At 42.1% G+C, this 27,882-nt stretch overlaps 1 protein-coding gene across 6 annotated transcripts; it reads left to right on the top strand.

Annotated features, from left to right (window-relative positions):
- The first annotated feature begins 40 nt into the window (after positions 1 to 40).
- CAPRIN1 (cell cycle associated protein 1) lies at positions 41 to 27,005 on the top strand. 6 transcript variants are annotated; one of them, XM_014878833.2, is made up of 19 exons: positions 43 to 265; positions 580 to 785; positions 8,862 to 8,924; positions 10,031 to 10,117; positions 11,700 to 11,938; positions 12,052 to 12,134; positions 13,151 to 13,288; positions 13,853 to 13,905; positions 13,991 to 14,077; positions 18,407 to 18,562; positions 18,651 to 18,759; positions 19,181 to 19,242; positions 20,596 to 20,706; positions 21,218 to 21,367; positions 21,525 to 21,675; positions 22,337 to 22,531; positions 23,503 to 23,603; positions 24,006 to 24,069; positions 24,791 to 26,068. In XM_014878833.2, exons 2-19 carry the CDS (start codon positions 582 to 584, stop codon positions 24,853 to 24,855), a joined length of 2,118 nt encoding a protein of 705 aa, XP_014734319.1. In that variant the 5' UTR covers positions 43 to 265; positions 580 to 581; the 3' UTR covers positions 24,856 to 26,068. The 6 variants fall into 6 exon arrangements, with proteins under 6 accessions (XP_088031545.1, XP_014734319.1, XP_088031544.1 ...); XM_088175419.1 differs by lacking the exon at positions 20,596 to 20,706 and having other exon boundaries at positions 41 to 265; positions 24,791 to 27,005; XM_088175418.1 differs by lacking the exon at positions 13,991 to 14,077.
- The last annotated feature ends 877 nt before the right edge of the window (positions 27,006 to 27,882 follow it).

The following is a 27,882-nucleotide window of genomic DNA, read 5'->3' as shown; positions in this document are numbered from 1 at the left end:
CAGCTGCCGCCGCGGGCTCAGGCGTTCTCCGCGGGCACACGCGGGCCGGCCAGGACCCCGCGCGCTCCCGCGCCGCCTCGCCTCTACGCGCCGGCGTGCGCGCCGCCGCTGCCTCTCTCTGTCCCTCTCTCTCTCTCTCTCTCTCTCTCCCTCCCGTGGTAGCAGGAGCAGCGCGGGCGGCGGGGCTGGAGCGTGGCTGAGGCGGCCATTCCTACAGAGCGAGAGAGAGCGCAGCGTGTCCCCCCCGGGCTCAGTCGCGCACAGGGTGAGGAGGGCGGCGCGGCCCCTCCGGACACCCCGAGCGGGGCGGGAGGGGAAGGGGAGCGTGAAGGGAAAAAGACCGTTGGGCGCGAGGCGGCCGCCCCGCGCCGTCACGTGACCGGCGCCCCGCGCGCGCCGAGGGAGGGGCGGGTTTCGGAGGGGGGGGGGGGGGCGCTCCGCGGCGCGCGCGCCGGGGCAGGTGCGGCTCGTGCGCGCGCGGCCGCGTGCGCGTCCCCGCCGTCCGCGCTCCCCCCGTGACGCGCTCTCCGCTCTCTCCGCTTTCTTGTCTCTCTCCCGCCCTCCCTCCCTCCTTCACAGAGATGCCCTCGGCTACCAACAGCACCATGGCGAGCAGCACCACCGGCAGCAGCACCGGCAAAGCGGGACCGGGCAGCGAGGCTGCCCCGGCGGCGGCGGCCCCGCAGGCGGCGGCGGGTGTGAACATCACCACGGTGCAGACCGAGGCCATGAAGCAGATCCTGGGGGTGATCGACAAGAAGCTGCGCAACCTGGAGAAGAAGAAGGTGATTCCCCACGTCCCCTCAGACCTCCCCCAGCCCACCCCGGCTGCCCATCCGCCTTGTCCCTCGCCTTCCGGCCGCCCCTGCCCCCGAGCCGGTCTGGCCTGTTTCCCTTCCGCTCCCTTGTGCCGGGCCGTCCGCCGAGCCCTCCCGGGTTGTTCCCGGCGTGGCCCCCAGAGGCCGCCTGCTGGAAGGTTCCAGAAGGGCGAACGCCGCTCCCCCGGCCTGTCCCCTTCCCCTCCCGGGGTCCCCCTGCCCCGTCCCCTGCCGCCCTCCCGTCGCCCCGGGACCCGGCTCGGTTTTCCCCCCGGCCCGCGGAGCAGAGCCCGGAGGGGTCGCGGCTGCCGGCCCCCCTTCGCCCCCGCTGCCCGGAGCCCCCTCGGCGGCGCCGCTCCCTTCCCCTTCCCCCTCCTTCCGCCTTTTGTTCCCCGCGGCGGGGCCTTTCCCAGCCGCGCCATGCGGGGATCGGCTCCCACATCCCCGCTCCGTGCTGTGCCCGGAGCGCGCCCGGTGCCCGTGCCCGGCGGAGCGGGCGGGCAGAGGCTGCGGTGCCCCCGGGGCCGGGCACATGGACGCGGAGCTGTAACATGGCGGCGGCCCGGCCTCCCCGGCGGAGCTCATTGTGCCGCCCGCACAAAGCCGGGGCCACCCCACCCCGCCCCAGTGTCACCGCTCGCTTTCCATCGCCCTAAGCTCAACTCTTTGGGAGCCTCAGCCCGGCTGGAAGCGGCCTTTCACGGGTTATTTTTAGAAAGAGCAGCTACTCAATCCGTGGTGCTCGGACGGTTCGAGCCTGTGGCACAAGAGGCAAAGGGTGTCGTGGTTACTCGCGGCGTGTTTTGCACCCTCCCGCTGGTGGCAGATTAAATGAGCTTCGCAGGGCTTTACAGGCTCCAGAGCATGAGGCATCCATCAGAAAAAGAACTTACTACATAGCCTCAAGACTTGCCTCAAAACACCACCTTGCCGAGCTAAAATTACCGAAAAATAATTTTATGTTTGTACCACAGCCCTAAATCTCTTTTTATATTTAGGAGTGAATAAGCACAATAACTGTTGTATATTTTTTTTTAACTGGCACTTTTGATCGTATTCATAGTGTTCCATATTGTATAAGGTGGAAATATTCCCAGTAAATTAGTCTTACAGGGTTGTAAAGGAAAGAAGCTGTGCTTTACCTATAAATAATACACTGTGTATCAATAATACACTGTATAAATGCACAGTGTACACTGTAGCTTCCCGCTTTTAAACTGGGTGTGGGATTTTCCTGGTTTTTAAAAATGACATGGCAAAAAGCAGCAAGCCAGGACATTTTAGGTAAGTTTTAGAATCAGAGGAGCTTTTCCTCCATGTCTGTTGTGTGTAAACAGGACAAGATGTCTGTCTTAAACTTGGCATTAATACACAGGAATAGCTGCACAACCAAAACTGGTCCTCAACCTGAGAAAGAGAGCAGATCTTTCTGTCTCTTTTTGAATACAAAAAAAATATTGAAATTTAACTGTTGTACCCAACATACACTAAAACCCTCTGAAAGTACTTTTAATTATGTTAAAAATGTGTATTTTAAAAATCAAAATTTGCAGGTGAACGTTTTGACCTGTTCTGTATTTGGGGGTAATCAAGAGGATAAAGCACAGTGTTACTGGTGTGAGAGTTAGCTTTCCTTGGGAGCAGTGTTTTTATTTACCTTTAAATCATGTACACCTAATTTACACTTGCCTTGGCCATTCCATTCTATTTGAGTGGAGTTTTAGCGTTCTACCAAGTGAATAGAGGGGACAAAGTGCCCTTTTTTTTCTCTGGACATGGCTTTTGTTGGAAGATGTTCCATGACAATTACTGAAAGCATTTATTTCTTGAATACTCTGTGCTGAGCAATGTGGGCTTAAAGAAAATGCAGGGACTGGAGCTTAAAAAGGAGAAGCTCCGTGTTGTCTCTCACTGATGAATTAAAGTTCAAAGATTCCTGAGTCTTAATGGGCTGAAGTTCTGAAACTTCTTGAAGGAGGACTCATAAGCACTACAAAAGTCATAAGAGAAATGGATTTTGCTGTATTAAAGCAGAGTAACTAATCTGTGGGCTTGAGCCTCTCACCTTGGTAGAGGAATCAAGAGTTCTGTAGTAAATAATGAAGAGAGCATTACATGCTTTGTGTCTTAAAACAAAGCTCATTGTACACATCAGGATTTCCTTATAGTTTATATCTTTGTACAGTAATATATTTCTAATTTTTCCAGCCATCCAGAAAGTAAAATTGTGCTGGATACTGCACAGACAGGAGTGGATGAGAAATGCAGTAAATCTCAGTGGGAGCTTGTGCTTAGTTGGACAGTTAATCCTTTCTTTGTCAGCAACTGCTAACGAAGGCCAGTAGAGATGATTTTCAGAGCTTTTGTCATAGAATAAACACAAAAATATACTTAGACACATGTTTCTGAAGGATGAAAATTGACTGCTCTGGAAGAGGTACCATCTTAGGTTTTAAACAAAAGGAGTGTGCAGCTTTTAGTAGAGGAAAGGTCACTCTTCATAAAGAAATTTGAATTTTCAAAGTGAAGTTTTAGTCATGTTTACCTCTAGACACAGAGAATAAAATAATGTAACTACCAAAATACAAATTGAAATCATATTTATGATTTTGGTCTATACTATTTTGAATGTTTCTAGATAAAGTAAAAACACTGGATCATTAGTTACACTTTCATTTTCTTTTCCTAAACGTGACCTCGTTTGAAAGAATGAGTATTGCTTTTGTTGAAAGGATAAATTGAATTGGTGTTCAGAAATGGATGTGAAAACATGGCCTGAAAATGTCTGTGTTCCCTCATCTCTTTGTATTTGGAAAAGATAGGAATGCTGTCCTCTGTTCTTAGATGACAAGATATTTGTGTGTGCATGGAAGGGGGTAATTAAAGGGGTATTTTCTCTCCAGGACCTTCAGATGTGCAACTTGAGTTTATGTTGACAAGCTCAGTTAATTTAAAAGTTGCCTCCAGGTGTTTGTCAGGTGTCTGGGGTTAGAATCCTGCCAGCTCTCCACGTTCCCTAGGAGACAATATTGCACCTTAAATTTCTCCTTATCCCTGACTCTTCTGGTTTTTGTTTTTAGAGGGGAAAATCCTTTCCAAATTTTAAGCCAATTGAATGTAGATCAAACTCTGTTTTTGTTTCAGGGCTGAATGAAAATAACCCCAGTTATTTTTGCATTCAACTTGTGTAATAGAGCATGAGCCATGTAAGAACAGTTCATCAAACAAATGTTCTGCCAAAGGGGCAAAATAATTCATTTGCTAACACGTGGGTTAGGGAATGGGCAGATGTTCACAGGGTAACATGTGAGCTTAAAGCCTTGGTGTGAGCTTGGAGTTGGGAAGATGGCACATACTGCCTGTGCCTGGTAACTTGAGCTGCTGTCACTTCATCAGCTTGTCTGAGTTTCCTCCTGGGTGTAACCCTGGCTGGGGTGCAGAATGAGCAGTTCACAGGTGCTGCTGTCCTTGCTGCACAAGAGCTCTCACGGAACAGCAGGTGGACATCTGAAGTTGATGTGACTTGGTTCAGTAAAACGTTGGATTTCCCATGGGAAACAGGAACCTATAGTAAAAGCTGGGATCAGTTTTCCATTCTGGTAGCAGGAAGTTTGAAGCTGCCCATTGGTGGCAGCTCTCTCAGTGCTTTTGTTCATGATTTGGGTCACTTGGATGTTCCAGGCTTGTCAGTGGCTCCAGAACCTCTCCTTGTGAGACTTGGTTTGAAATTTATCTTGGGATATTTAACATGATTTTGGAACAAATTGACAGTGTATTAAAAGCCTAATTCTTTCTTTGGAACCTCTTTTAGTAGGAATTTTGGATGTCAAGCTTCAGGTCTGAAAACCCAAGCAGTTTATCTGTGAAATCATTTGGTGGTTGGTGCTTTGAGGTTTAAGCCTCGTCTGTTTTGGTTTAAACTGGTTATTGTAGAATAGGGATTGTCTCACAGTGAGTTCAGTTAACTGGATGCATGATGAGTCCAGGGAGCTGTGAAACATCTTCTAGTTTCAGTTTTTCAGATGCTGCTTTGGGATTTGGATCATAGCTTTTGTTTCAGAAGAAAAGGGCACACAAAATGTGTTGGGTGAGACACGTTTGTGTTCTAGAATTCACTTGTAAAAGTAACTTCCTGAACAAAAACGATGTATAGAGCAAAATCCACGTCTCCTACAGTGTAGTCAACTTCCCTGTAAATTCAGAATGTTTCTGTAGGAAATCCTGTATGGTGGTGATTTGGAAAGAAATCTCTATGCAGTCACCACAACTTGGGGTTCCATTCTTCTGTGACTTAATTCTGGTTACTGAAGAAGCTTTTTTCCCTCTGGGGTTAACTGATCATGAAACTGCAGTCTCAGAATTGATGTGTCCTTGTCATTTGTTGAAAAACTAATACATTATGTAGATATTTCTTCTAAACCATCAAACTTCCCAGACTGTGGGGAAAACCCACCTACCAGAATATCTACAACTGTTATTCCAAAAGTAAATTCTGTTTAAACAGAAGACCTGTAGATGTTTCGTGTATCCTTCCATCTTCCTGGTTCCAGCTCAGGACTAAAACAGCTTCTCAGAATATGTGGGTTTTGAGAGGTTCTGAACTTCCGTGTTAAGTGTTTTACCTTTTTGATTTTTTTTTTGCCCTTTTTTGAGAAAATAATAGACTGGTTTTGGTTTCTGGGGTTTTTTGGTCATTTCTGGGCAGTTTTTGCTGCAAAGCCTTGAATGAGTGTGGAAGTGATGGTGGAAGGCAAACAAATTACAATGCAGAGATGTAAAACAAGTTAATAAACCTCTGATTTGTAACTTGGCATTTATATGGGTTCAATGCCAACTATATTACACAGCTATTTTAAATTTTGGATTATCTCAATTGCTTTTGTGCTGGCAGAAACATTCAATTTTTTAGATACCTGAGGAAACAGACTTGAAATGTCCTTCCCATCTTTTCTTACCTTGTAGTAGAGTTGGAATTACTAAAGGTTTACTCCAGATGTTCACAGAGGTTACCTTGTCCCCTTGCAGTTTGTTTTGTGCACTTGTGAGCTTGTAATTGGTAGAACCATAGCACTGAAATTATCTGGTTAAATATAGAGCCTCCCTCCTGCTCCTGACCCCCTTTTTTAAGGGTTATTTTTAATCTGATGATTCCAGTGATCTAGTTTGTAGCACAGCACTGGAAGTGGCAGCTCAGTGGTCAGGCATTTCTAAAACCAGTGTTGGTTTGGAGGGTAATGCCCTGTAACTGCATTTTTTGTTTCCACTTCAGGGTGACATTTTTGAGACAATTCAGAGGAGGTGAAGAGATCTATTACTACAATAAAGTAACTCAGTTCTGGATTCCTATTAAAGTCAAGTCCAGGGCATACTTAAGCAATGAACACCACAGCCCCAGGAGCCTGTTCGTGGTGCTTTTTGCCAGGAAACTCCAAAATACTTCAGGTATCTCTGTGGAAAAAGCTGAAGCAGGGTGGCTTGCTGCCTGCAGAACTGAGAGCTGCTGACTCATGAGCTGCTCAATACACAATTCATGTGCTCACTTTGCCACTGGATTATTTTTTTTCCTGCTGGTTTGGTTTTCATGCTCTGTGAAGAGTGAGGGTGAAGTTCTGTAAGGGGGGATAAGACGAAGAGAATGTCCCCCTCTTGCAGGCTCTGCAGTAGGTTCCTGAGCAGGAATTTCACTGCAGTTGTTTTACAGCTCTAATGCTGCTCTTGGATTGCTGTTAGTTGACAGTGCAGATTAAAAAGGAAGGCATTTTACTTAATATTTCTGTGTAATGCAGCTTTGGATCTTAACAGTGTCTTTGCGATGATAGAAAAATGCTTACTTGGCAGTCGAAATCTTTGTGGTAACATTTAACTAAATGCACATTGGCTTGTCCTCTGCATTGCAGCTGACAGGCTTTCCTTCCTCTGTTTTTACCTTCCCAATTGGAGTATTTTAAAAGAAGTAAATGTGAAGACAAGTAATTTTTTTTCTATTCCGATGAGAAAGAGACGTAATACCGTTGGCTTTTTAGTTGAATAAAAATAAGCAAAGCATTTACATTAGATGTAAGAATATTTGACCATTCAAGAAAAATCTTGTACATTGTTCAGTATGTTACTGCAGTATCTTCATCTGAAATGACCAACCATGCATGAAAAAAGTATACAGAAAAAATTGTAGTTGTTTAGGATATTTTTGTCTCTTCCCTCCCTTATGCCCTGAGCCACCAAAATGGTTTCTACGAGTGTTTCACAGTGTAATTTTGAAATATATATTTTATTCAACAAAGTCAAACAAAGTAGTGTTCTGGAATACAGTGTTCCACCCAGTTTGTTTTACTGTTGTTGGTTATGGGTTTGTGTTGGAAACTGGATCACAAAATTTGTTTTACTGCATTTTTGTAGACCCTGTTCAAGCTGGCTCATGTTTGTAGTCTGTTTACTGAGCAGCCTCACAAACAATTGCATCAGGGTGACCAAGGGAATTGTAATCTGCAGCAGGGGAGCCAGTGACTTAAGCAAGTAGGAACTTCCTTTGGAATTTGCTGGTCTGAAAAGCCACTTTGCTTTTAGGATTTCAACCATCAGAGGTGTGAGTTGACCTGGCTCCCTTTTAGCTTTACCACTCAGCCACCCGCTCCCAAATCAAGAGACTGTCCTGTGATTGTCCAAGCGTGTCATCATCTGCTCTGAGATCAGGATGGCAAAGAGTAACCTGACCTTACTTCCTGTTGAGATAGATTTGCAGTGTGCCAAATGCTCTCCAGGGCTACTTTTTTGATCTGTTATGAACTGTGGCTGCTGCATATAACAACTGTTACCATGTCGTTTCTGTCCCCAGCATGAAATTCCCAGTAAAATATTTTTGGAGCTCTGTAAGTTCTTGCTTTGACTTTGCCTAAGCTATTGCTGGCTCTGATACATTGGAAGGTGAAGTAGTTAAATGTTCTGCCTGACCTGGAGGACTTGAAAAGATGCAGCACCAAAAATGACATCAAAAGGACCAAGCCTCACAGGGGTGATTGGGTTTCAGGAAGTAATGATGGGCATCAAATACTTCAGAGGAGGAGCTTGCTTGTTCCACAGACTATGATCTTTCCAAAAGTCTGGGACTGAGCATAGAGAAGTTCAATTAACTAGAAAAATATCAGTAAAATATTTTAACCGTAAAGTCTGGAACAAAGAACAACAGCAGCTGAACAAGGTGTCACTCAGTGGCAAATAAAACCCTGAGACAGTGGTGGCATCAGGGGTTTGATTCTTAGACATTCAGAGTAAAGTGTTGTCTTGCTTTTCATGTTTTGTTTCCCCTAGATGGGGAAGATAATTGTTAAGGATTCATGTTAATAACTTTAAGTTAGATCAAGGTAAACTTCTTTTGCTTTTGGCTGATGCCACTCTTCTGCATGGTTTTCTGTTTGAGCAGATGAGAAAACTGATCCTGCTGAGAAGTAGCCTAATGATTCTTTTTTCAGTTTCTTCCTGTGGAAAAAAAATCCTAATGCTCTTGAACAAAACTATTTTAGAGCTATTAATACGAATTGTGTTGGTGGGCATTCTTGCACATAGGATTAGAAACTGTTTAAAATTCTTTACAACTATCTTAAGTGATGGAGCTAAGGAGAATTACAGTTCTGAATCTTAATAGCATTGACAGTGGGGGTTTGCAGTCAGGTTTTTGATATTGTAGCGATAAAGTGGTGATAAGCTCTGCCTCAGCTCTTGGTGCTTGGACTGAAGGATATGTGCATTGAGAGTGCTTTTCCCCTTAGAAGAAATGTGAATTTCTTTGGAAATTCCAACTAGCCATGAAGACATTGTAATAGCCAAATAACCAAGATAAAAATATTTACCTCTTGGGAAAATATTTACATTTTAACCCAGAAGACAGTTTTTCTCATGTACTCTTCTACAGGACGGTTATGTGCTTGTGTAAAGTGTTACAGTCTGTGTAGTGTAATATTACAGTGCATAATTTTGTTAGCACAAGTAGAAAGAAAGCTTTAAACTGATTTTTACCCTCTTCATAATAGCAATTTTCTTTTGTTTCAGAGCAAACTTGATGATTACCAGGAACGAATGAACAAGGGAGAACGTCTGAATCAAGATCAACTGGTAAAAACAACAACAAAAATCCTAATCAGATCTCTGTTAAATTGTTTTGTCATCTTGGTGGTGAGGAGTTTTGTGCTGCCTGGCTCCTTGTTGGGGCTGGTTCTTAAAGTAGGTTATTGTGGAGCTGGATTCAGCAGCAGTTTTGCAGTTGTAGTAAATAAAAAGCAAGTATCAATTTAAATTCAGTTGTATGGTGCAAACATACACATTGATACTTCAAGAGATTACCAGATGCTCCGTAATCAACAGTGTTTTGTTGATGATTTTTTGCACTGAGAAAGTGAAGGGAAAAAAATGTACCCTCCAACTATTGCAGCTGTTGACACTTCAAAGAACGAGCTGCTTCCCTTGGTCCCTTGGATGATTTCATCTTCACTTTGGTGGTTCTGTGCCAGCTGAAAACTGAAATATCACAGAGCTGTGTATTTTTATTTTGTAATGGTCTGTTGTGAAGATAAACCACAAAAGAGAACTGACATCATGTTGAGGAGGGAAGCTCATGGTTTTTATGAAGCCTGGCTACCAGGCTTGATAAAAATCTTCATAGTTTAAAGAAACCCGTTATTTTTCCACAGCAGGAATGTAAATGTCTCAGCTGTGTACCCCTGATTTGGTGTAATTTCTCACTACTACCAAATGGGTTGAGCAATTTGGTTTGCTTTGGTGCAGATCAGAGTATTAGGCTGAAGAAGATAGGAAAAGCAAAGGTTTCTGGAGAAGGGGACATTATGCTCTGTATATTCTGATTCTGGATATGACTGGAGATAACAACGCATTAATTCTCAGACTCTTGAGCAGTTCTGAGTTTTTGTCTGGAACTGACTGCAGTCAGACATGAAACCAGTCCATCATCCATGTGTGCACATAAAGACCTATTTTTATATATGTTTAGCATATCTAAAGAAACTGGAGGCCCCAAGGACATACACAAGCCTTTGATATCTGGGCTGTGAAAATCTAAATTTGTCTTAACATAGTTGCAGTCCCATTCAGGGATGCTGTGTCTCACGTCAGAACTAAAAAATGTGGGAATTTATTTATTGGAAGTATATATTCTGTTCTGTTGCTGATGATGTCCATTTGTGGTCTTTCTGGGTTTTTTTCAGGATGCAGTGTCAAAATACCAGGAAGTGACAAATAATCTGGAATTTGCTAAGGAACTGCAGAGGAGTTTTATGGCTCTGAGTCAAGATGTAAGTAAAGATCAAGCATGGCCGTGTGGGTTATCCAAACACTTTAAACTCTTCACTGAGGCAGTAGCCACCTCAGTTTACAAGGATGAATTGCCCTTGATTTCTTGCATGTTTGACTGTTTTCTTCTGTTCTTTGTATTAGTTGATGTCAGGTTTTCTAAAGAATATCTGATGTACTATATAAATGTATGGAAACAAGAAAAATGTAGTTTTCTGACACCACACAAGTGTGGAAAACAGTGATCACAGAACCAGGTCTGTCATGCAGTATTAAAGATGGTCACATACCAGATGGTCACAGATGCTACTGCTAGCATTTTCATAAATGGATTTCATAGGGTTTTCATTTCTTCATAATACAATCTAAAGCTACATTATGGGACAATTATTATTTTTGTAAAGGGTAAATTTAACTGGATACTACAAAATAGGTAATCTTTTGGGTTGATGTTTTATCAAGGATGCAGAATAATACTGTGATTGAGAATTAAATTCTAAAATTTGGGAGTTCTGGAAAGAGCAGCAGCATTGGAGGAATTGGTTGAGTAGTGGATGTCAATACAGCTGACTGCTCTGAGGAGTGTAGTTAGCTTGTGAACAGGCTGGGATAATTCGAAGGGCAACAGCATCCCTGTGTTATAAACTTCTTTTTATATTGGCTGTGGCTTTAAATTAATTTGTAGGACTGAGCCAACCTGTTTATTTTCTGGCATCACAATTCCATCTGTGTTTATGGAATGTTAGAAATGGAGAATGTCTTTTTCTGGACAAGTGTGTTCTGAAGTGTTTCCCTGGTCAGCTGACTGCTAAAAGAGCCCAGTGAATTCTGGAGTACCAGACTGGTGCTCTGCTTTCAAACATGGTTGCAGTTTTTCCTGACTGGACTTAGTTGATTTTAAGATATGTCTTCGATTTTTAAAAATGAAATGTAGATGTTTCAAGTGAGGAGTTACCATCACGATAGATTTTTTGGAAGAGAGTATTGAATTTCCAAAGTGAACCAGCTGAACTTGGGATGCTGGATGCATGAAGAGTGGTAGAAACATCCTTCAGGTTCAGAGTGGTGCTGCATTTAGATCTGTCTTGTGGAAGGTTCAGTGCAGAGCACAAGGCTGCTGCTGATGTGTCATCCTCACACTGGAAATGCTGCAGTGGATGTACATGCTTGTTCCCACTAGGGATCTCATGTCCAGGAATTTGTTGAAATCCCTTTTTGAACTTGCTGATCCTGTCTACCTCCCCAGCCTTTCATGGCGAAACATTCCATGAGTTCCCTCCCATGGTGTGTGAAAAAACAGAGTGCTTTTGTTTATCTGTTTCAAGCTGATCTCCTGGTAGTTCCAATGAATGCTTCCTACTGTTATGGGATATGGTGAATAACCTCTCTGTTCCTGCTCTCTCTGTGGCCAGTGTGAAAAATCTGGATCACCCAAGCCTTTCCAAATGGAAGAGCCCAACACTTGGGCTCTGCTCTTGCCCAGTGGAAGAACTCAACACTCTGGCTTTTCCCTTGCCTTCCTCTGTACTTTTTCTTAGCAATTAAAGACGTTTCCAAACTGGTTTTCCCTTGGGTCCATTCCAGATCCAGAAAACAATAAAGAAGACAGCTCGTAGGGAGCAGCTGATGCGAGAGGAGGCTGAGCAGAAGCGTTTAAAGACTGTGCTGGAGCTGCAGTTTATTCTGGAGAAGCTGGGGGATGATGAAGTGCGCAGTGACCTCAAACAAGGATCCAACGGGGTGCCAGTGCTGACAGAGGAGGAACTGACAATGCTGGATGAGTTTTATAAGCTGGTTTACCCTGAACGAGACATGAACATGAGGTAGGGTTACAGCAAAATGCTCCTCTTTCTAATTGCCAGTCAGTTAACAATGTATTTAGTATGGTAATTTAAAGACTCTGTAAGAAATTAACTCTTTTTAATTAATTTTTAAGGTTGAATGAGCAGTATGAGCAAGCATCTGTTCACCTGTGGGACTTACTGGAAGGGAAGGAAAAACCAGTTTGTGGAACAACCTGTAAGTACAGTCTCTGCATGAAGAGAAGCATACTGAATTTGTGCCTGAACTAAAACACACATCTGATGTAAGAGAACTTGGGCAGTTAATTATCTCTGAGTTCTTAGAGGAGCTACTTTTTCTCAGCTCTTAGCTGGACTGTAACAGTGACTTGTGAAGTTTATACTCACTGTCTGGTGCATTTTTTTTATACTGGCTCAGCATTACTCAGTATTGAAGCTCATTCTGTTCTTGCTATTTCAGCTGTACTCTGCTGCTGCTGGTGCTCAGTAACAGTTCTTTGTTTTCTGCAGACTTGGGTGTGAACAAGGTGACAGTGTAATACATACACTGGCGTGGCCTTCCTTAGTGGGATGTTCACTCCCCCTGAGTTCCTGCAAAAAGTGTTGTGGTTTTTCCCTGTCTTCATTGATTAACTGCAAATCAGGCTGTGGCCATGCCAGCCAGACTACTTTTTTATAGAAATAATTTTCAAATACCTGGCCTAGGCAGCCAGTAATGCTGCTTTGCCAATGGGGCTGATGTGTTTTGGGTTAAGATGCCCCAGCATTCATCTGAGGCACTGAGGGCAAGTGTTCTTTGCTTACAAAGGTTCTCTTGAGCCACTTCACCTCAGGGGAAGAGCCTTCATGAATCAGGTGGTACCTGTGTAGATTTATTTTTATTGACAATTGTTTTGGAAGAAATTGTCTTACAGTATGGTTTTAAATAACAATAAAAGTCTAGCAATTAAATTCGTAAACTTGACCTCACTGTGACGTGCTCCACAAAGCTTCTGAAGGATTATAAGTACTCTTAAAATCCTTCTCAGCCTTCAGATTTTTCTGAATGACAGTAGGTTATTCCTGGATGTATTGAATGTGACCCAGTAAGAGAAGAAATCCTGGAGCAGTAGTAGTCACAGACTGGCTTGGGACAGCAACATCTTTCCAGCAAAAGGGATCTTTAGGAAGGAAGGAAAGAGAAGGTGATGAGGACTGAGGTGGTGCTGATGTTTCCCTGTTCCATTTTCCCAGATAAAGCACTGAAGGAGGTTGTTGAACGGATTCTTCAGACCAGTTACTTTGACAGCACCCACAACCATCAGAATGGGCTGTGTGAGGAAGAGGAGGCAACACCTGCACCTGCAGTAGAAGACACTGCAGCAGAGGCTGGTGAGTAGGGGAAGATGATTTGTGACTGACATTCTGTGGTGTTCTGTCTTGTCTCTGCAGTCCTCAGAGTGATTAAATTGCAAATGCCGTGTTCATCTCTAGTACTGAAAGCATCTAAGATGAAAGTTCTGGCTGCCTGAGGCTTTTCCCATTTTTCAGTGGTTCCCACCAGTTTAAACTGTGTTAGAAGGGAGCTGTTTCTGAAGCAGACAGTGTGATTACATACTTAAGAAACTTGGGAATGTTGTATCCAATTTTAAGAAAGCTCAGGATGTGTTTTCCTTCTGTGGAGAAAGCATAGCTGAACATAAACTCTCCCTAGGAAGAATTTAATGGGTTTTTTTTTTCTTTTCAATTCAAAACTCTCAAAGTATTTGTTATTAATTCTCTGTTAGTTCCCGTTACATTTCTTCTTTATTCTATATTCAGACACAAGATTTTCTCATCTAACTTTGTATCTTCTAGGTCTGTAACATGAGGGTGGTTGGGGTCTTTATTGTTGTTGGTTTGGGTTTTGTTTATTTGGTTTTTCCCACATAAATGGTTTATTTCTTTTTTCTCCAGAACCTGATCCAGCAGAAGAATTTACTGAACCAACTGAAGTTGAATCAACTGAGGTATTACTCACTGAAAGACTGTCATTTTGTATACCTTCAATGCCACTTACTTTTACTTTCATACCCTTTCTTATTTTTATTTTAGTATGTAAACAGACAATTCATGGCAGAGACTCAGTTCAGCAGTAGTGAGAAGGAACAGGTAGATGAGTGGACAGTTGAAACGGTTGAGGTAAGATCTTGTGTACTGCAGGTAAAATTGCAATCCCTGTTTCTGCTGGCTCACAATTCATGATAGGTTTTAGTATTGCATCCCTGCTCCCCCAATATATGAAAGAATACGTATATTTAAGTAGGCTTGGACTCACTACTCGATTCTTTAATTACATACTTAGGTCAGGAGTACCTAAAATAAAAAGAAATAAAACCTATTTAGTGTGGCTAAGTTTGTAGAGAACTTGCTTTTCGTCATTAGTGGCTTGCTTGGGAAAACAGGGCTTAAAAGTCTTGTGCTTAAAAATACTTTAAAGACTTTTTTTGAAGTCTTTTTTTTTTCTTTTGGAAGAGCTTAGCTACAAATGTAGAACTTGAAGGTTGTATCTACCCAGCTGCTGACAGTGTGGTGTAGTTGTGCTTTCATTAAGCAGGTCCCTGGAGAGGGAGCTGAAGATGAGTAACTCAACTAATACCTATTCCAGATTGCTTGTGTGCATCATTTGATGTGAAAATATGCTTGTATATGTCCGTACGTCTCTGCTTCTCAGAACTACAGTTCTTAAGTATCTCACTTGTTACTACTTTGCACTTGAGTGGCTGTTCACTTGTGGTGTTTGTGGTGCACTGGTGTTGGGATCCATTCCCAGTTTGGTGGTTTGCACTCAGACTTTGCTGTGTGTACAAGTCCATGGTTTTCTTGCACTGGAATTGGTGCACGGGGAAAGGACAAGGCCCCCCCGTTTGGTTTGTTGGAGCTTGAGATGTCTGTCTGTTAAAAATTAGTATGAGCAGCTTCTTTCAAGGGTGCTGGAGAGTTAATTCTTGATGGATTTTAGCCTTCTGCAGCAGCAAATTGCAGATGGTCTGTTTTAGACTTTCTTGGTGCCTTTGGGCTGTTTTTAAGTGTGTTTAAGTTTAGGAGTGGAATAATTCATCATCTTGTGAAGTGCTGAAAAAACAGAACAGCTGTTTTAATCTGATAAATTAATCTGGCTGATTCTACATTGAGTCTGGCTGAAATTCCTGTTTTACAGTGTTGAATACTACTAAGAGATGCAATAATACTGAGGATGGGTGTGAGGCTTCTAAAACTAAGTAGACAGCTTTGCCATGTATGTGAAGGAGTTTGGTAGTTCCTTGTCATAGTATTTCATTTCCTTACTTAAAAAACTTATATTGTCACTGCTGCTGAATGTGCTTTAAGAATTATCTTAAAAATCTGAAGAAGCCCCCCAAACCCACATATTAAAGTCATGCTTGGTTGGAGTATTCTGAGAAGGCACAGCATTTCAAAATTAATGATTGATTGGCTTCAATTATACCCATTTTACATCTGTGTTTCTACCAGGTATCCAGAATGGTTCAGTTCTCTGTAGTTCGTCATATAAGGAGTATGGATGAAGATGTAATTCAGGTTGTAGTTGGTATCAGACAGATTCCAGAAACTCATAATTTCCTAGTAAGCTGAATCTGGAATTGGATCAACTTTGTTTTCATAGGACAATACGAAGAATCTGTGCTTTAGTTGCCCTTTCTGTCCCAATATCTTGGACATGATAGGAAAAATTCAGAAAAAATGAAAGTTGTAGCCTGTTTCCTTATAATAAATAATTTTATTTTCTCAGCTATAACATAAAAAAGGGAAATTGAGAATATCTGCTAGTAAAATTACTCTTGCTGGCACCACGATCTCCTTTCTCAGGAGAATGCAGCTGAACTGTGCTTTGGTAAGATCATAACACAGAATGTACACTGATGGCTGTGAATTTTGAGATCTGAAAGAGAATATCTGCTCAGATCATCTCCATAACTTTTCACAACGGAGGAGAAGATCATAAACTCTCTTTTTCAGTAACTCTCAAGTAGATGTGATACAGCCAGGATTTCTGTGGTGCATTTCTAGTTTAGGAAGTGATGATGTCTTCACAAGGATGTTTTTTATGGTCCTTCCTTAAGTCTTAAACTAAATAATTTGCATGTGAATTTTCCAAGTGTATTTGCATTATATGATGTTCCAGTTTTGGTGAAGATGTCCTTTATGGGTAATAGTATTTACGGAAGTTTTTTTATTGTTGTTTTGTGGGGTTTCAATTTTTTTTAACTACTTCTTCTGTAATTAGTGCCTGAGCCAGGTTGTACACGAAGTTCCCTGTCGCTTAGGTTGTGGAGCTTTGGTTGGATGGATTTTGTGTAGAATTCAAAACTGTTCTCAGAGTGACAAAATACAAGTTCATTCTGTTGGTTTGTGGTGTCATTAATTGTGGTTTTACCTTTCCTCCTCTTTTTTCCCTGTCTCCTGTCAGTTTCCTTGCATTGTGTCTGGCAGCTCTGCCTGCTGACAAGCTTAACTTGCCTTACACAACTTGAAATTTGTTCAGTTGTTTCATCTAGTGTGGTTATACTCAGTCAGAGTACCTGGTAGTGCTAATAAGGCTGAAGGAACAGGTCCTAAACTGTTTCTTTTGATATCAGAAAAGGAGTATTGAAAAAGATAATGTAAAATATGAAATACAATGTGGAGTTACTGCTATATTATTTGTGAAAAAGGAAAACATTGGATATTTTTGTCACGGTTGTGTGCTCTTGATGATTCCATTGACTCATATGTTTTTTTCTTCTTGAAGATACTGAATTGTTGTGGGTGACTTGGATTCCATAAGTTGAGTCGTAGTGCTCAAATAAATTGAGAGCACTTTTGGTAACAATGATGCAGGAGATGAGTAACTGCTGGTTTTACCACTCAAGTTTCACCTGATGATCTGGCTTGCACTTTTTCTTCAATTTTTAAACATTGTAATGTGCAAAGAGGTCTGTATATGTGCTCTAGATATTTTTTTCCATTCACAGGGCTTAATTCTTAATTTGGAAACAGCCCATAATGTGAAATTCAGGGACTGTTTGATAGACCAGAGTTGTGCTTGGTTTCTAGTGTTGACTTCCTCAGGGTGTATTTTTCGTAGGAATTGTCAAATTGCTACCAGTACTGATTTGGGTCTGAAGGGGATCTCAAAAAGGACTGTAGGTTGTGGTTGGCTTTTAATTTTGTTCAGATTTTCTGTTTGAGATTTGCTCAAGGAACAGGCTGTTGCAGTTGGTGAGGCAGCTGCATGTGCAGAATGCTATGGACAAACAAGATTTGGAAATCTGGGCAAGCAGTAGGAATGCTGGAAGATGCTGTAGGTTTCTTTGAGAAATTAAATCTGCAGGCTTTGAGGGTGGATAGTGGCAATGTGAGGTTTAAAGTTCAGACTTTTGTTATAGGACTGGTTTGTGAATTGTCATGGCTGGTGTACAGAAATCTGTCTCTGCAGTTCTAATAAGAAATCAGGTATTTTACATCAATATTTTGAACTTTCAGGTGCCTGTATGCTAATTTACGTCCTATGTAAGTTTTAAGGCTTAACTGTTTATCTGGAATGTTAGCAATATTAGAAGCTCATTGAAATAGAGAAGTAATGATAAGAGACAATGATATTTTAAAGGAAATTTGTTGACATTGGAAATGGCTCTTCTGGATTATGGGAGCTGCCTAAAGAGCAGGTTAGGGACTGGTCAGGGCCATCAAAGTGCAGCTCGGCCATCTTTGTTGCTGTCTGTTTTCAAACGACTTGCTGATGGATGTTTGAGGTGCCCATGTTCAGTTTTGCTGGTTGCTCTGCTGTCTGATCAGGTGTTATCTGAAAGCCTACTGCAGTTTGTTACTTTGTTGATGTTTGCCACTTTGGGATATGTTTGGTAAATCTTGAGTTTTCTTGCCCTCCCTGATCTGTGCTTCTGCTTCTGGGCTTCTGGTGTCCCCTCACAGTGCTGTCTGGCAATCCTTGTCATGCAATGCTGCCTGCTGTTCCTGAGACAGTAAATCAGGAAGCTGGGATAACAGTGGCTGTGAAAATTGGGCATTATGAGGTCTTAAGAAAGACCAAAAAATTCATGACTCCACTTATATTTACCAGAAAGCTATGAGAAAATAATTGTTCCCCATTTGTGCATATTTCTGGAGCTTACTCTTTCTCCTCTTCCTTTAAATTCCCAAATGATGATAAATTGCTGTCTCAAATCCTTCTCTCAGAAACTCCATGTAGTATTGAACAGATACTTTTTTCATGGGGAAGAGAGTAGATGGAGAGAAAAAGGGCAGAGTGTGAACTCTAATCCTGGGTGCTCAGATGAGTAGCTGGCCACCAGTACTTGTCTGTAGGATGTCGTACTGTCCTTCAACACCACTACAGCAATTTCATCATCTATAACCAGTTAGGCAATAGCCAGAAATGCCAAGAGCTCCTGAGTCACTTGAGTGCAGTGCTGCCTTGAGCTGAAATTGCAGTTGGTTGTTGTCTCTTGTTAGGTTGTAAATTCCCTGCAGCAACAGACACAGGCGACATCTCCTCCTGTCCCGGAACCTCACACGCTCACTGCTGTGGCTCAGGCAGACCCCCTGGTGAGGAGACAGCGAGTACAGGACCTCATGGCACAGATGCAGGGTCCCTACAACTTCATGCAGGTATTTCTGTACTCTAAACATTCGTGTGTTTAACCCACAGCAGTGTGGATTTCATTTTTATGATTTTTGATTTTTTTTTTCTCCCCAGGACTCGATGCTGGAATTTGAGAACCAAACACTTGATCCTGCCATTGTATCTGCACAGCCCATGAACCCAGCACAGAGTTTGGACATGCCCCAAATGGTTTGCCCTCCAGGTTTGTAATGGTAAATCCTAAACAGAAATAATGGGGAAGTCCTCTCTTAGAAATGCTTCAGTTACTGCTGCATAATAAAAAGGTCACCACAAGTAATACTGCAATCCTGTTACAGTGTGTTTTCTCAGAAATGTGATTGTACTGTTTTTAGACTTCCAATTTTCAGTTGCTTATAGATTTTGCTTGGAAATATGGAACATCCAAAGCTTCTTTGATTTTGCTTTGAATTATTTTGGACAAGTAGAAAAAATGTTCTTTGCATGGAAACAGGAGTTGGTAATTTGAGTATAGCTTTGTCATGTTTAAGGCTTCATCATCTTCATGGTGATCAGTTTTCATACAAGTGCTCAGAGAAGATAATAATGCTGTTCTTTGAAAGGTTTGATTTTACTATGTAATAAATGAAATTATTTTCCTGCAGTTCATGCTGAGTCAAGACTTGCCCAGCCTACCCAAGTTCCTGTGCAACCAGAAGCTACACAGGTAAAATGTTTAGTAAATTCTGGTTTGGATTTGAGTTTGATATTAGACCTGATAGGAGTTATAAAAGGATTGATTTCCTAACTACATGAGAAACTCTTAAGAAAAAGCTGAAGTTCCAATTTTGGGAAATTGGTGATCTCCATTGTGGCTTACAAGCATTACTAGTTCCTAGTTTCATTCTCTGCAGACATTGCAAATTTCCAGTAATGGGAAGCAGGTAGTTTAGTTTGTTACTTATTTGCAACAGAAATGCCAAAACCACTTGGTTACAGGGCAGCCTGTGTCTATTCAAGTGAGTGTCAGGGCACAAGTAGATTTCATGCATTAGCTATACACAGTTTGTGTTCTGTTTCATTATTCCCAGTTGCTTGCTTGGGTTGGAATTTTATCCTGGAGCTGTAGAGCAGTCAGCGTGAGTTGAATGCTGTTTCCAGTTGAGCTTTAAGTAGGATCTCCTGAACTTGCTTCTGCACTGCATAAATGAAGTAGTCACTTTCTTGTTAAGATGTTTCAGTTGTCTGGTGATTAAAGGAGTTCCTAATTTTGTATTAAGCATGTGTGGCATCTCTGAGGGCTCTGCTGGTCTCAGTAATGGGTCTGATCCCTGTAGGTATTTGGAAACAAAAAAATAAAATCTAGGTGGATGATGGATCTCACAGTACAGGCAGTATAAATTGCTTCCTTTGGCTTGTCCAGATTAGGTCTGCAAGGTTAAAGTCACTCATTTATATAGAAACAGGAGTGAGGGAATTATTTCTTGAGTTTCCTCTATATGTACCTCCTGAAGTGCTGGTGCTCTCCATAGTTTTGTTGTCTTGTAGGAGTAGACTAATATTTTTGGGCAGAGGATTTTCTCTGCACTAAGTTTTAATTTTACTGTTAGGGGATGTCTGACCCAATCCAATGGATTTTTTTTCTTATTTCCTTTACCTCAACCACTGCTGCCAGTGATTCTCTGAAGGATCTTGCAAGCAGTAGCTAAACTTAGTCTTGGCTTTGGAACATTCCAGTATGATGTGAACACTCCCATCAGTTATTATCCATTGCCTCTTAAACTGCCCAGTACAGCCTTTAATGCAAGGTGCTCTGCTTTGCTGGCTGGACTTTTCCCTGGGCTCTCTGTGTGGGAGCAGAGCTTGTAAAATGTAAAATTCAGGCCATTGGAAGCCAGCCCTTGTCCACTTGTGTTTGAGCTTGGAGCTGTGTCATATTAGAATATTGGTGGTTAAAAAGTAATTATTTGTACTGGTTTGAAGATCTGCTGGCTCACAGACTCCAGAGTTCTCTGATACTTTTTACAAAACTGTGTGAGCATCAGCTGACTTTTGGGGGCTTTGGGGTTTATTTTGTCAGGTTCCTTTGGTTTCTTCTACAAGTGAGGGATATACAGCTTCCCAACCCATGTATCAGCCTTCTCACACAGCAGAGCAACGGCCACAGAAAGAATCAATTGACCAGATTCAGGCAAGTCAGGTTTCACAGGGGTGGGAAGAACTCTGATTGCAGGTGGCATCAAATGTTAGTCTATGTTTCTTATGTTATTTTTAGTTGATAGGGGTGCTTCAGTTCCGTTTAATTTCAAAATTCTGAGCCTTTCTGTGACCAGTAAGTCCTCCACATCAAGACTTTTCTTTTGGAAGCTTGTTTGTTTAGCTGGATGCAGCATGCCAACATCAGCATGGGAGCATCAGTGTTGTTGGCTTAGGAAATGGGATTTATGTTTTCACAGCAGTTAGCCAGGAAACTTCTTCATTTCCCCCCTCTTTTTCTGGTTGTGTTTCAAGCTAATGAGGGAGAAGATGGTCAGGTTTTTCCTCTCATTAAGCTGTTGTGAATGAGGCTGTTGAGCTGAAGTAGAAAACAGTCATTAGTAGAGGTTAAGCTGAGGCATTGCCACTCTTTTTAAGCAGAGTTTTTGAAGTTAGATATTTGGTACCTCAGGAGTTGCTAAAGTGTTGTTTGTTTTAATTATTAGGCTTCCATGTCCCTGAATGCAGACCAGACCCCATCCTCATCATCACTTCCCACTGCATCCCAGCCACAGGTGTTCCAGGCTGGGTCCAGCAAGCCTTTGCATAGCAGCGGAATCAACGTCAATGCAGCTCCATTCCAGTCCATGCAAACAGTGAGTAGGAAATCAATGCTGCATCCCTTTGGTTGGGTACTCATTGCTTGTGGTGGAATCACTCATGTACCTACATAGAATAGTCTTTACTTATTCACATTGCTAAGATTTTGGTGATTCTTTACAGAGCTGTAAAACTGAATTTCTACTCTTTCAGGTATTCAACATGAATGCACCTGTTCCTCCTGTGAATGAGCCAGAAACCCTTAAGCAGCAAAACCAGTACCAGGCCAGTTACAACCAGAGTTTCTCCAATCAACCTCACCAAGTAGAACAATCAGATCTCCAGCAAGAACAACTCCAGACAGGTAAATTCTTGTGGCCTTGGTAGAGCAGTCTGTGGAGTCCTAGATGATGGAGCAAAGCATGTCACAGGTTCCCTTGCAAATCTTTCCCCTGAGCAATACCAGTTTTTGTTACTGTCTCTGGGTTTGAATATCCAGCAGGGAGTGAAATTTAGTATATCTGTCTCCAACTGTTAAGCCACTTGGCTGAGGTTTATATGGGTTTTAAAAAAAATGTGATTATTCTGAAGATGCAAGCACTAGAGTGAAGTACTGGCTCTGCTGATGTTAAGGTTGCTTTAAAAAAAACCAGTGCAGTTTCAGGTGGCATTCTGTAATGAAAACTGTAAATCAGAAATGAGAGCAAATATGGATTGCTTCTCACAGTTGATGTAAGGTCACAAAGGCCTGGAATCTTGAAATCTGAAATCGGTGAGATATGGTTTGAATTCAGAAGGCAAAATGCTTTCCAGGTTAGCAGCTTGAAAAAATAAGTCCAGAGCTGTTTCTCTCTGAGCACTGCCTTCACTTTCCACTGAAGTGCTAACAAATACTGGATGGGGAATAAGGAGAAAGAGCCTCATCCTTTTCCTCTGTAACAGAATGTTTGGTTTAAGGAGAGACATGTGGGAACATACAGAAATCCAGCCTTTTATACTTCTTTTTTCCCCTGATTCCCTTGCAGTGGTTGGTACCTACCACGGTTCCCCGGACCAGAGTCACCAAGTGGCAGGAAACCACCAGCAGGCTCCCCAGCAGAGCACTGGGTTCCCCAGGAACAGCCAGCCTTACTACAACAGCCGAGGGGTGTCCCGGGGGGGATCCCGCGGGGCCCGGGGCCTCATGAACGGTTACAGGGGCCCAGCAAACGGATTCAGAGGTGAGCAGCGCTCAAAACACTCCCTGACCTCTGCTTGCACCTGGGGGAACGCCAGCTCAGGACAGAACTGTTACACTGACCTAATGTTGGGAGACTGGGGTGGTATCCCTGGGAGACAGTGAAACAGGTAGTAAAAATCTTACTGGTTGTAGATAAACAAATTTTAGGTGTGTGTTTGGATCTCTGCTAGAATACAATAATTAAGCGTCTACTGCAAGTATAAACAAATGCAGAAATACCCACCCATCAAGCAAGGAATTTGGATGCCAGTTGATATTTCAAAAATGCTTTTTGTTTCCACAGTGTATTTTATAGTTCTGTGTTTTATCAGAATGAGAATAGGCTAGCTTATGTAGAAGAACACAAGAGTCCAAAAGTCACTAGGCCAAGGGAATTAACAGGAGTGGAAGAATGATACTGTAGTTCTGGATAGATAAGAAAATGTTCACGATTCCTGGACCTTAGAGGTGTGGCTGTCAGTGTTACAAAGAAGTTTATGTTAGAGTAGGACAGAGATTTCCTTGTCAGGTGTTCCAGGACTGCTTATGGACACAGGTATTCCATGTTCACTTCCCTTCCTGTGGCTGGGGAGTAAAGAAGAAACCTGTGTAATGAAAACACAGCTGATGGGAGTGTGAATGCAGTAATCACAGCTGGGACATTTAGATCCTACCTAGGATCAAGTTCAGCTCTGGACTGAATGTTCTGTAAATCAAACCTTGGGTTACTCTGAGAAATGTGCTGAACACTGCCTCCTCCCAGTCCGTACCAGGGGTTCATTCTCATTTCCTGTAATATATTAGCCCTGATGTTGGAGGTATTTGCTTGACTTGAGGTAAACAGCCCTAAAGGGATGGGATTTTAAGGTTTAGGTAAAATGCTGGTACTGCTTTTCTTCCTGTAGTAGCAGAAGGTCAAGTATTAAGTGCAATTTTGCTTTCCAAGTGAAAGACTTGTGCCCTGTTCCTTAGGGGGATACGATGGCTACCGTCCTTCCTTTTCCAACACTCCAAACAGTGGCTACACACAGCCCCAGTTCAATGCTCCTCGGGATTACTCAAACTACCAGAGGGTAAGCTACCAGTGGGGAGGGAAATACCTGTCAAAAGCACTCAGAGCTGTTAGGGACAACTTCCTCTGGGACCTTCTTATTGCTCGGGAAGACAAACTGCCTCTGTGTAGTTTGGAAAAGTCGAACCCTAAATGTATCTATTTATATTTCTTAGTTACATTGAGCAACACATCCTGTAACTGGAGAGAGCATTTGTCACTGCACATTTTATTACTGCTGCTAGGCACTAGTGGAAGTAAGAATTTATTTTTTGAAGTTTATTTTAAACTAATAAAGTGTTGCATGTTGAAGTTACAGGTCTTTTGTCAGTGCATATTGTTCTAAAAGGTCCTTACTCTGCTGGCAATTAATAGCAGAATGCCCAGGTTTTATGTTGTAACTTTTTAAATTTCTTTGCTTCAGGATGGCTATCAACAAAATTTCAAACGTGGATCTGGACAAAGTGGACCTCGGGGAGCTCCTAGAGGTAATTTCCTGAGTAGCAAATACTTGAACTGGGTTGAGTGGAAGTTTCTGAGCCAACTTTGAAAGTTCTGCACTTTAAAAGCAACCTCACTCCTTACTCAGCAGCTCACCATTGAGAATAAGCTGACTTTCCTCTGACCTCGTAGGTGATCTTGCTGACTTGAATTACTGGGATCCTGTGGACTGGTGGTAGAAGTTTAGTTGACCGTAAAATGAGGAATTCTTGGAAAAGAAGTTTAAACAGCAATTGCTGTTGACATTAGAACTACTTAACTGTCTTTTATTAATAAAAGCCTTAGGAAACTAGCCCAACAGACATAATAAGGCTGTTGTTAAGCTTCTAAATTCTATTTTCATCACTATTTTCTCAGGTCTTTTTTTTGAGTTTATTTTTGGTGATGAATCTGTGTTCTGTCTCAATACAGACATTGCCATGAGTGCCGTGGCAGTGAGGACAGTTTGAGCCTGTACCCTGCATCTGTAAAACCCCACGTGGTAGTTCAGTTTGGAAGGGTTGTTGGAGTTCAGTTTCAGTTGGAGAAAGCCCTGAGGTGTTGAGCTGAGGCCTCTGGAATTCAGTGCAACATTGGGCTGTGGCGAAGCCAAGAGTGTGTTGTAGGAAGCACAACAAAGTCTGACTGAGTTCAGACCAGAAGATTTAGGACTATTTTTAAACTAACCAAATTTCCTGCAGAATTCAACCCCCTTTTTGTGTTTCCTAGGTCGTGGAGGGCCCCCCAGACCAAACAGAGGGATGCCTCAGATGAACGCTCAGCAAGTGAATTAAACACGTTCACAGGATTCCGTTCAACGCCAAAAACACGCTGGCCAGTGTACAATACATGTTACCAGAAGAGTTATTATCTATTTGTTCTCCCTTACAGGAAGTTTGTTGTAAAGGGACTATTTTCATTACCCATAATGACAGGACTACAGTTGCCAGCTTTATATTCCCTGGATATTGAAAGGAACGAAACAACGTTTACTCTGCATGTTCTGTCCTAAGCATCATCTTGAGCCTTGCACATGAGATTCAGATTCCTCACCCTTGCTAAGAATAAAGCAAAAAACGGCAATTTTCAGGGTGATCCAATCTCCATGGTTAACTGAAGTGGCAGGAAAAAGCAAAGACTCACTTCTGACATTTAAAAGTGATTTAACAAAATTCAGATAAAATCTGCAAATCCATAAAGATTTACTGTGATGGCAATTGACAAAACTTAAATGTTCCCATGAAAGGATGATGGAAAAGGTGAAGTGTGGCTTGGTAGAACAACTGCATTTCAGCCTTTTCTTATTAAATCGAAGCACTGAACAGTTCAAGATGTGTAGTGATGCATTTGCCCTAAATAGACAGGTGGGCTTAGAGGCAGTTTGTGACAAAGAAGAGACACCCTTAGCTGCAGCACTCCTCGTCACCCGGGCCCTGATTCCTGTGGCTAAGGATTTAAGAGCGCTTGCATAACTGCTAATGTAACTGTGTAATTATTTTTTTTTAGGAGACAAGGTGAAAAACAAAAAAAAAAGCTTTGATTTGGCACTTGGACAAAATTTTGCAACAAATCCTGAGCTATAATCTGGATGGCCACTGTATATTTGATGTGAAGTATTTAGATATCTCTTTGAAACACTTTTAAGTTTCTTTGATAGCAATGACTTTTGTAAGGATTGGTATTCTCTATCATTCCTTATGACTTGCACATTGTCTGTCACTAATACTTGACCTTGCTGTATTATCACCTAAATAACTGATACCGGTACTGATGGAAATCCCTAATGGATAATCATAACACTTTTGGTCACATGTCCTTTTGTCTTTCCTGCAGCCTTGAAGGTTTTAAGAAATCTCAAATGCCCGCTGCTGCTGCCCTTCCAATTGCTATCTTTTGAAAAGCACCAGTCTGTGTTTGAGTTGATTTCCCCTTTTCAGGGAAATGACAGCCAGCAGTTACAATTCTAATGGTATAAGCAAGATAAATAAAACATGTTTATAAAAATTGCATCCTGGAACACTGGTTTTCAACGGCTGAAACAGATGTGATGGGGTGACATTTCATAAGGTTCTTTTTTTCGTTCTCTGTTTTTTTCCCAATAGTCTCTTTTTCCTGACTAGATGTAAACCCTCCTCGTTTTTTTTCTGGTTTTATTCTACTAGCTGTGACTTCTGGGAAACTTTTCTTTTTGATGGACTTTTCCTTTTTTTTTTTCATCAAGGCAGCGATGTATAAAAGAAATGGCATAAGCCTAGGAGCTGGAAAATACCAAGTCTTATTCAAGTTTTACTGCATCCTTGTGGTATAATCTTTGGAAAAATCACTTGTGCCTGCCTTTTGCGCACATGCACTCTCTCTGCAGTGGGGAGAATATTTTGATAGCTGCCTCCATAGAGGTGTTGGTAGTTCTGTTGCATTCTATAGCACGTGCAAGAAGAAAAGTGCTATATTCTATGTTAAGTATTGCTCATCAAATAATTCCTACCTGTGGAAAGATGAAATTAAGGAACAGCTGTGTGGTGTTTAACTGTTCTGTACGAAACTGAAGGTTGTTTTCACTCAGAGGGTCATTTCTACTTTGTATCACAACTGAACTTTCAGAACTTGCAGTCAGATACTTTTGACTTCTTGTGAAACAGTCTGGAACTCCATACCAATAGGTGGGATATCACTTTTCCATGTCCTGTGTGAAGAGCACAAATGAAAAACGTTTTCACTGCGGGAAGTGATAAGCTTGTGAAGACCATATTCCACACCAGGCATCCTGAAACGGGGCTGATGTCTGGAAGCAGCAGTTTGAGTCAAGGCCTAGAACATTCCTAAACTGCAGTCCGGTGAGAAGTTGCTGTTCTGTGTCTTTTTTAGGAAGCTATTACTGAGATAATAGTCCCAACTGTTTTTTAACTGGAAAAAAAAATAAAAAGACAAACCTTTTAATGTTGAACTGATGTAGGAAAACAGTGAATTCTTTTAATTATGTTACTTTTCTTCATCAGCTTTTAAAATGGTTGGTAGAACACAAGCTGCTCAGCTTTTCCACTGCACACCAAATGCTCCTTAAGGAACTAATTGTAGTTTGTCAGTAAATGTGCACCATACTCATTTCGAGATCTCTGAACAGATCAAAACATTCCACTTTGAGTTTGGGGGGTTGGTTTGGAGTTTTTTTCCAACTTGAATTTACTAATAAAACACTGGGCCTCTTCACTGAGAGACAAGTTTGTAAACCTTCTCCTGTGTGACAATGGCCTTTAGAGCAGCTGCCCTGCTGATTCCTGATGGAGGGAGAGGTGGAACAAGTCCCTGAGGTGTGAGCTGGGACTGTGCACAGACCCCTTTGATCTCCTTCCGTGGTGTAATGAAGTGTCCTGAGACATCAGCCTGGAGTCACCGTGTAGCACAGCCCAAGACTATTAGCAGAAGTTGATGTTGAAGCCAAGCTGGGGCAGTTTGGGGCTGGCTCTGGTGCTGAGCCCCTTCTGGCTGTAGGGATGAGCTGTTCATTCCATGGGCAGCTGGAGTCTGATCCTGTGGCTGGAAGAAGAGCGTGGGGCGGGGCTGTGTCTCAGCCTGTTCAAAACCAAACTTCTGCCTTCAGCCTCTTGTTCCTTTTGGCTGTAATTCAAGAGTTCCTGAACAAGTAATTTATAAATTCCTCAAGTATTTCAGATGTTGGTACATATTGTTACTGTGTCTGGGGAAACTGCTTCCTTGACGTCCTCCTACTTGAAAACTTACCCAGAAATCATGAGCTGTTGTATTATACCTGAGACCAGCCTGCTCCTGGATTTTACTCCTATGTTTTTGCTGTGTACAGGCTG

This window comes from Sturnus vulgaris, chromosome 18, assembly GCF_052056855.1.
Source record: "Sturnus vulgaris isolate bStuVul1 chromosome 18, bStuVul1.hap1, whole genome shotgun sequence".
Classification (NCBI taxonomy): Eukaryota; Metazoa; Chordata; class Aves; order Passeriformes; family Sturnidae; genus Sturnus; species Sturnus vulgaris.
Note: the sequence above shows the minus strand (reverse complement) of the source record. Positions and strands in the feature narration are given on the sequence as shown.

Coding starts and splice junctions, on each gene's coding strand:
- CAPRIN1 (XM_014878833.2), top strand. CDS start 582: ATGCCCTCGGCTACCAACAGCACCATGGCGAGCAGCACCACCGGCAGC. Junction 13,289..13,852: donor AGACACTGCAGCAGAGGCTG/GTGAGTAGGGGA, acceptor TTTTTTCTCCAG/AACCTGATCCAGCAGAAGAA. Junction 14,078..18,406: donor GGACAGTTGAAACGGTTGAG/GTAAGATCTTGT, acceptor GTCTCTTGTTAG/GTTGTAAATTCCCTGCAGCA.